The sequence below is a fragment of the Labrus mixtus genome, chromosome 20, assembly GCF_963584025.1.
Source record: "Labrus mixtus chromosome 20, fLabMix1.1, whole genome shotgun sequence".
Lineage (NCBI taxonomy): Eukaryota > Metazoa > Chordata > Actinopteri > Labriformes > Labridae > Labrus > Labrus mixtus.
Genome location: NC_083631.1, coordinates 14,965,232 through 14,974,372, shown reverse-complemented (window position 1 = coordinate 14,974,372; position 9,141 = coordinate 14,965,232). Strand labels below are relative to the sequence as shown.

The 9,141-nt window shown below is 40.0% G+C and overlaps 1 protein-coding gene across 2 annotated transcripts; it reads right to left on the bottom strand.

Annotated features, from left to right (window-relative positions):
• Window positions 1–4,921: 4,921 nt before the first annotated feature.
• On the bottom strand, window positions 4,922–8,621 carry phb (prohibitin). Of its 2 annotated transcripts, none has more exons than XM_061065978.1 (7): window positions 8,489–8,621; window positions 7,893–7,986; window positions 6,977–7,138; window positions 6,633–6,775; window positions 6,408–6,524; window positions 6,218–6,313; window positions 4,922–6,129 (listed from the first exon to the last, which is right to left on the bottom strand). In XM_061065978.1, exons 2-7 carry the CDS (start codon window positions 7,975–7,977, stop codon window positions 5,917–5,919), a joined length of 816 nt encoding a protein of 271 aa, XP_060921961.1. In that variant the 5' UTR covers window positions 7,978–7,986; window positions 8,489–8,621; the 3' UTR covers window positions 4,922–5,916. The 2 variants fall into 2 exon arrangements, with proteins under 2 accessions (XP_060921961.1, XP_060921962.1); XM_061065979.1 differs by having other exon boundaries at window positions 7,893–7,989; window positions 8,489–8,614.
• Between the last annotated feature and the right edge of the window lie 520 nt (window positions 8,622–9,141).

Sequence of the window (9,141 nt, the reverse complement as noted above, 5' to 3'; positions counted from 1 at the left end):
CTTTCTAGGTTGACACAACATAAAACTGAATTCATTTACAACAAGTAATATGTTGAATTATTATGCATACAGAACATGTCAACTATATATTGTAGTAAAAAAAAATGATTGATGCACTTTGTTAAAACAAGAATCCCACAGACTTGAAGCAGAGAACTGATTGAGCAGAGGACTGTCTGTTTTTTTAAACAGTGCACACCATCTTGCACTCACACCTCCCCATTGACTGTTGGAGAGCTTAGTGTAACCACAGCTCAGGAGCGTGTACTGCAATCTAACCACAGGAAACTGTATTTCAGGCTTACAACGCAGCTTCACAGCAGCGTGCAGTTTGAAAGCTGCAATAATTTCATGATATTTGATGCATTTTAAAGATGTAAAAGAGTACAAAAACAAATAAGTATATATTTTAAGGACCTTCTTTTTTTAGCGTTTGTATGTTCCTGACTTTCGAAATTCATCAATGCTGGGTTGTCCCTGGCTGATACTTGGTTGACCTCAAACAACCTTACACCCCACTCACCGTAATGAGAATGCACCAGGGCGGTTTGTTCACGAGAAAACCTCCCTGTGCATGAAACAAACAACACGTTTCCTTTCATAGAGGCAACAAACATCCTACCCTCTGTATCTTCACTTGTTTCTTAAGCTATCTTCTATGCTCTTCTCCCATCTGCAAAGAAAACATAAACCGTCCCAGAGTAGGGGTGTAATGATCTATCGATACCCCGCACACACAATTCACAGTTTTTGCCAAACTGCGTGTCACCCGGAACATTCAAACAAAGCTAGCGGCTAGCAGACAGGTCTATTTGGGGCGGCTGTGCATGTTTCTTTTTATCCAAATATGATCATCATCTTAAAATCATCCTTGTAAAAAGGAGCCAGTTGAGGTGTTTCGGGCGTCTGATAAGGATGCCTCCCGGTCGCCTCCCTTTAGGGGCACGTCCTGTCTCATGTTGAATACAAACTTTCTAACACCGTTGTTTTAATGTTATTCTGCACTCTCTTACTTTGCTACTTTATTAAAAACACTCCTCACTCGTAAAGACCTGTTGTAATAACTGAAAAGAGAAACTTTTAAAAACAAGAGCTGTGCACTTTGGCAACTTTCTGTGATGAACTGATGATGGAGATTTTCAAAGAAGCTCACAAAGACAGGCAAAGATAAAGGAGGGGAGGTGGTTATGTCAGGCAGATCTGGACCTTGATTCTTTTTTTTAAATCAGTGTTTAACAGGAATCAAAACATTTTCAGTATTTTCCATATTAAAAAGAGTTTTGTTAAACAGAAAATATTTTTTCATTGAAATATCAGAAATGTTTCAACAATAAATTACAATCACAAACATTTTGATCAATGCACCCATTATTACAAAAAAAAAAAACAGATTATTCTTGTTTTAACTTTTCCAGAGCAGTATGTTCTTAAGCTCTGGTCGAATTGGTCCTAAAATAATTGCTACAAGCAGATTCTCCTGGTCTACCTGTAACTGCATCTTGCAGGACAGTATAAAAAGCATGCAAGAACAAAAACGGATGTAAATGCAACTAACTTTTAAAGCTACATTAAGAAAGATCTGTGTCCTTTGACTTTTCCGAAGCACAAGTAAAAACCATTTACGTCAAATTTAACAATCCCTGCGTACAGACACACCTGTCTTCCTGTGAATGCTGACTCTGATCCTTTCTGAGAATTAGACAGCAGCTCTGAGAGCATTAAGACCACAGAGAGCACTGCACTGACAGAGCACCCGACTCACATGGCTTTGTAAATGATCTTGTGTCTGGATGACAGAGGAATACAAATGACACGAGAAATCCCTGAACCCAACATGCAATGTGTATTTAATTTAACAAACATTTACATGTTTAAAATAAAAAGGTCAACGTTTAACATAACAGATTTAAATTTTAAGCGTGTCCCATTTTAAAACCATGCAATGTTCTACATTTATTGCTGACACTGTCAAAAATTGCATTTGAGCAAATAAACAAACACACATTGTGGTTATGTATTTTTGAGTAAAACCCTTCCACCCGCTTATCATTTTCAATGAGTCATTTCAGAATTTCACTCACAGTGAAACGACAAAGTCTTTGATGTGGGAAACAAGTAAAGCGCAGTCTTCTCAATATCACTGCTAATTAGACTACAACCTAACCTTGTCACATCGGGAGGTCAAACCTATTGAAATGATGATCACTGCTGACGGTTTTTGAGCTTAGATAGATTTCAGTGTTGAACTTTGCACCCTGATGCAAGAAAAAGAAAAAAAGGATAATACAGTCTCCCTGCCAGCCCCATTTAAGTAATCCAAAGCATTACTAATGCGCTGCAGAACTCACCAAGAAATAAAAGTAATTCAGCTATACCCAATGTATAGGCTTCCTCAATCAAGCTTCAGAGACATGATGAGAAGCTAGAATTCATTCAAGAAAGCGTAAGCTGCCTGTAACAGATGCTTCTACGGCTTGAGACTTGATTGACAAAGAATTGGAGTCAAACTGCAACTGCACAACACACAATTAACCAAGAACTACAACAGTACAGAAGAGGAGACTTTTTTTCTCGAAAAAGCAGACTAGATGTGTCATGTTTACCGCTTATTGTGCAGCAGTGCTCCTCGAATCCATGCTCCCTCTCTAAAGTCCGAACTTTAATGAGCTTTCCCTTTCGCAGCTTGCGGAGGGCCGTGTGAGGGTTCACATTCCTCACTCTGTCCAAACTCATAAGACCTTAAACAGCTCACTGTGTGGTGCACTGCGGGGGTGCTCCATGTCTCTCTAGGTATTTGGTCTTAAAGCTCATAATCAGGTCACAGAGGAGTCCTACCTGGTGATTTGGTTAACTTTAAATCTTTTTAAGGTTTCATAGAAGGGGAGAGATTATCGACTCAGCACTCCCTTCTTCTATACCACGTTCATTTATTGTCTCCACTAAACTGTGAAATAGTTGATAAACTACTGTATCATCGCTACTGGGACACCTGTATCACCTGCATTTTTTAAATATGGAAAGCTCACATAAGAAACCTTAACGTTGTTATATGCTAAACATTATGAAATACGAACAAGATAACAAACTATTTCTGGCAAACAAATGTTACAAACTGCGAAACCCACGTACATGATAATTTGGCTAAAACGACGAGAGGCAGCTTTGTTCAGAATCTAATTTGGGGTTTTTTAATTGCTATGGGTCCAACATTTCAACAAACCTAGTATTAAGCAAATAAGGGGTTAAAACAAAAAGGCAACATTGGACATCGAACAGGAGTAACACTGCAGGCCTAGCCAACTTAGGCTACTCAGCCAGCTAGTCCAACACTCAATAGGTAATAACCTGCACACACACATGACAAGCTAACTTAGCTACATTAGCTCACGTTGCAGCCATTACATATTTTAAGAGCAGTTCAGGTTCCTAAAACTCGTGGAAATTATTTTACACTGCACAAGCTACATCATCCCCGGTTCGTCTTTTTGTTGACATGCATTGGCCAACAATAGGTAGAGGACTTTCACTTTTAAAAAAAAACAGAAAACCGCCCAGATAAGGGGCTAGTTAGCTCACAGATAGCAGCAACGTCAGATGTGTAGCATTAATATGTAACACTTAAATGCACTTTGAAGTAAGAAGTGTGACAGTATATTTGACCCATTTGAAGAGAGATGACATGCACTGTTATCGATGGAACTTTCTTCTAGTGCATGATGAAATGCGCCGTTTTATTAAAAAAAAAACAAAAAAAAAAACAGTGACTGCTGTGCAGACAAACCCACTCAACTCAACACTGTCACAAAGTCAGTGCTAGCTCAGCTCACACTCATTCTCATAGTATCCCCGACTAAGACGGTGACCTAATCGTGATGTCTTAAGCAGCCGTAATGCCTGTCATGCATGTAAATGGATAAAATGTTACACAGCGTTATATTGTTGTCGGGTTTGCTTGCTTACCTTGGTCGAGTGACCTCCCTCTTCGTGCAATCAGAGTTGCACAGATTCAGGGTTGCAGGCGCAGTTCTCTCTCTCTCTCTCTCTCTCTCTTACGTTCGCGGATGTGCATTTAGAAATGTGCAATGTCAACTCGCATTTTTATGCAAAAGAAAAACTGTGGGAGATTCGATGCTGATGTTGCGTTGCCGGGCTGTTGGGATAAAACTGCTCAGCCGGGTCTCCAGCCCCGCTACGTGGCCCAGCCAAGCTCTCGCGCGTACCACTGCCGTCCCGCGCTCATCCTTCAGGCCGCCGTCTGGGCAAGCGCGCGGCTGCGTGTCTGGGTTTTTTTTTTTTTTTTTTTACGTCTCCCCCCTATGACTGTCTCCCCCTATGACTGTCTCCCCCCTATGACTGTATCACCCTCTGACTGTCTCCCCTCAAAACCAACCTGACAGGCTAAAGCGCGCACACGGGCTGAGCTCAAATCCTTGATTGATGAAATATTTATTAGAATACCATGAGGACCAATGTATCATCTTAAAGGAAATGAATGTATCACATTTAAATAAACTTTCGGATTTTTATTGTTTGGGGGTAACGACAAGTGTCATCAAAACATCTTCAACGCTACACGAGTAGTTTATGACTTAAATAGATTTCTTAAATTCAACAATACTTGTCAAATGTTTCTTATTTACAAAACAATTGAATTCATTTTTTTTGTGTTGGTAGCCTAATATCCATTATTGTTCTCATTTCACATTTAAAAGTTACCAATGACCAATTATATCAATTTATTTAAATATTTTGGCAATTATTAAGGAAGTAACAACGAACAATGCAATTGATTGGTTTTCTTTCTCAGAAGGGGATACTTAATGTGATGCTCCCCCAGGTGGTGACTGTAATGATGACACTCAACAAGAAATGATGCACGTTCTCTTCTGAAGCCTTGTAAAACAAGCAGGACCACTGGGAGTTAGAAAGACAATTTTATTATTTAGCCTAGCAATTTCTGAAACAATGGTCTTACACTTGTTCCGAACAAACTAACCACACAGCAACAACCTTAAAGAATGAAGGACCGTCCTCTACTCTCTGACAGGTATATTCCTATCATTTTGGGTGGCAAAATAGTAGAAAGAAGACAATCTTAGCTGGAAAGTGCAAATTCCAGAGATTTAGTCCTTTCACATCAGAACACAAAAATGATTTCAAGTCAAATAAATCCACCATCCCTTATCACTTCTTTCAGTGAATCCAAAGGAGAGCCTTACATTGTTGGATCATGTACGTGGTTACGAGATTGAAGGTAACTTTCAAGGCCCATAATGACAGTGACGGCAATCATTGACAATTAAAAATAGTCCAGGACAGCATACCAATATCTTACAAATCTAGTTTGTTTGCCAATAGCCACTGAAGAAGGGCCTGAAATGTTGACAATGAAGGTTTTTAAGATATCGGCATGCTGCTCTGGAATATTTTTGATCCTTTTTGGTTGAGGAATTCTGCAACCATACAATTGACTTAAGATGAACTTCTTTTTTGATATATGTTTAATAATTGACACTTAATCATCTTATCTTTTAAAGAATTGGCTCTTGATGATAAAATCACCCTTGATTTCATCACATGCAGTGCTGTGAATCTGAAAAAATGAAGCAAAGATACATCTTAAGATATTTTACTGCATTGTCAATTCATTTTAAAACAAAGAACTATATATATGTATAGGTTAACCTCAACTTCTTCACACATGGGTGGTCTTCATAAATGTATCCATTATAGACCACTCACTTTGTCTCCCACCATGCTCCTGTAAGCAGAGCCCAGTCCACAGAAGGTAAGAGAAAGAGTGGAGGGAATGTGTGTGAAGTTGGGAGTCCTTTATTGAATTTTCCAACCACCCCTTCCCTGGCCCTGCAAAGGCTGGTGACAGCAAGAGTGGGCTGGACATGAAGTGAGATGTTATCACTGTGGCAACTGTAGCAATGTGCCCTGTCCTGAAGGCAAGTAAGTGACATTGCGGGCACGAGAGAGCTGGAAAGCGATGTCCTCGGCTGCCTCCAGCTTACGAAGCTCTACCAGACCATCACCAGCCTCCATCAGGGAGTTAGCAATGAGCAAGGCAGCCTGGGAATCTCCCTCTGCTGAGATGATGGCTGCCTGTTTCTGTTGCTCTGCCTAAAAGCATAAAAGAGGATTATTTAAGCTGATGCATTTCCGAACATGCCCAGATGATCTGGATGACCTGTGTGTTAAAAATAAATACCTTTTCAACAACAAAACGGGCCCTCTCAGCCTCCTGCTGGGCCACCTGCTTCATCTCAACAGCCTCTGTGAACTCCTTTCCAAAGGTCAAGTGTGTCTGCAAGAACACAAAAGTAACATTTATTTTTGAATGTTGTCTTCCTGAAAACACAGCACGGGCATTGTTGCCAAGTTAGCCAGGAGCTTCATACCAGTGAAACGTCGTCCAAGATGAGGCCAAAAGTGGAGGCTCTTTCTGTAAGGTCCTCACTGACCTGCTGAGACACCAGTTCTCTCTGGGTAATGAGCTCACCAGCATCAAAACGAGCCTGTGAATAAGGGAAACAGACAAGACAGAACCACACACAGAGACTTGTGAGTCACTTCATCAGCTCATTGTGATCCGTTTGCAACAACTTATCTTGACTTATACTCACCACTACAGCCTTCAAGACCTCTGTGGTGATGGATGGCAGCACCCTCTCATCATAGTCCTCACCAATAGTGGTGAAGATTCGTGGTAGCTGGTTGGTCACCGGCCGAAAGAGGATACGTAATGTGATGTTTACGTTCTGCAGATCTACAGAAGGAAATATTACATTTCAATCTTAGTGCACATATTGGTCTATAAGTCATAAAGTTTTGTTACATGATGATGTAAAATATGTCTGCTTATTTTGGTGGTTGCACCCTGAATGTGTTAATTCAAACAAGTGGCTTTTTAAAAGACACCTGAAGTGTAAGAGCAGCTTTACAGCAATCCAGAAGATAACTGATGTACCTTTGCTGCCTGTAATGACGGGAACGTTGCGTGGACGGGAGCGGCAATCAAAGACGATAGGTTTCTGAACCCAGGGAATAAGAAAGTGGGTCCCTTCTCCAACAACAACATCCTGCACTCCTCTAAACCGGTCGAATATCACAGCCTGGTGCCCTGCATCAACTGTAGCGGGAGGAGAGTTAGTGACATGTCAGAGGAAATTGAAGCATAGCAGCTGTCAATTTTTTTTTTTTTTTTTTTTTTAAATCATCTTCAGTCCTGCAATGATTTTTTTTTTTTTTTTTACCTTAGTCACAAATCCCTGAATTGTTAAACGAGGTTAATTACGATGCTAGAGAGAAACAAGGTGCTGCAAGGAAGTTTTCAGGTTTAACTGACACCATCACAACTCAAATCCAGTAGTTTGAGACGCACCCCAAAAAACCCCCCAAATAAACAAAAGAAACAATACAGTGTAACCATTCAGAATTTTAAGACAAACAATGAAAAATAAATAATTGGATATGTCAACAACTAGCAAATGGCTGCTTTTATTTGACCTTGTAAAAGCATGTAATGAATGTAATGTAATGATTTTGGCTTTATTTTTATTTGTGAAATTCCCCCTTGTGCTTTTTTTTGTATTTGCCTATCTGTGTTCTTTAAGTGACTGTGCACTAAGTTCCCTCAAATATTCATTTTAAATATACTGTCTTATTTAGGATGCAGGTTATGCTGTACACTATCCTGTAACAAACAAATGCAATGATTCAGGGATTATTTTTAATTGTCACTTCAGGCTTATAGAACTGCAGTGTGCATATCAAGAACAACTATTATGAGTGAGGTAAAATCCAGGTGAACTGGCCATGGTTAATCAAAATTATCTTTTCTTTTGAGTTATGTGATGTTAGGTGTACCATACAATAGTACCTACCATTGAAAAGCGCAGAGTTAACAACACCTCCGCCAACAGCGAGGGCCAGACCCAACTTCCCAATAGACTCAAACAGCTTGGCCATGACAGCAATCTACTGACAGTGAGGAGATTGATACAATTAGTACACATAATCGGCATTAATCCAATACGAGTAAACCATTTGAGTGTTGATGGCGGTACTTAGAAAGTCTAAATCCCTTCCACTGTAATAACTGGCATTGGCCTTGGGCTGATAGATGCCAAAGCTAAACTCAATAGCTAGCATTAGCTTTGCAGATAGCTAGCTGTGAATTGAAACAGCTCGCAAGCTAAGTCGTCAAAACCTTGACTTTAAAATCCAATGTGCAAAACACTACAAATAATGGCTTGGACATCGCTTGAAAGTCGCCTTTGCGGCTGACTGTTCGTGTGTTATCTGTACATGCAAAGTGGTTACTCGTGTTTACCCCCTTCAACTCTTTATAATATACCGTAATTTATCCAAATGTAGTACATAAATATCTCCGCTTCTGTTTAACTATGATACAACGCATGTTTGGCAACAAAAATAAGCAATTTCTTTGAGTCATGAATACACAGCATGTTTAACTCACCCCAGTAGTACGCAGATATCTGTGACCTCCACCGGACACGACGTAAGACACATGCAATATCTGCTCTAGAGCGCATGCGCGTTGCACGTAGCGACGTAGTCTCCGATTGGACAAAGGTCCCGTCTCTTCTTCTACGGCTTTGCGTGTAAGGGTTGGCTTTAATGTCAAGATGCCAATTACTGCCAATCATCGTTTTGAGGGGAAGGCTGGACCTAAGATTAGTGAAGAATCAAAAAAAGAACAAATGCTTCTGCCCAAAAGGCATAAATAGGCTACAAGAACGACCGAAAAAAGTGTTAAAATTAGTTAATTTGGTAGTTAAATGGTTCCATCTGGTTGACTAAGTTCAGCCATATGTAGGCCTACACAGAGAAGATGGGTGAAATTAATAGTTTGCTCCTTAAAGATGACAATAGACTGAATCTTGACGTGGAAATACTATTTTCAGAAAAGGTCCTGTATTCAGAAACCATACAAACTTATAAGTACAGAAGCGAGGACTGTGATAATTCGTCAGGGACAAAAAAAATGGTACAATACATTGTCTACATTGATCAGGCCTACCATTGCAAGACAGGCCTGCTGATGCAACAATATGTGATTGTGTGTGAATAAGCTTTACTAATGTTTTATACAGGCTATAGTTAGGCGGC

Bases quoted from the DNA above. Each gene is read 5' to 3' on its own strand.
- phb (XM_061065978.1), bottom strand. From the start codon at position 7,977: ATGGCCAAGCTGTTTGAGTCTATTGGGAAGTTGGGTCTGGCCCTCGCT. The intron at 6,776-6,976 runs GTACATCAGTTA...TTCCTTCTGTAG, and splicing joins CGTCATTACAGGCAGCAAAG to ATCTGCAGAACGTAAACATC. The intron at 6,525-6,632 runs GTGAGTATAAGT...CCTTATTCACAG, and splicing joins AGGTCTTGAAGGCTGTAGTG to GCTCGTTTTGATGCTGGTGA.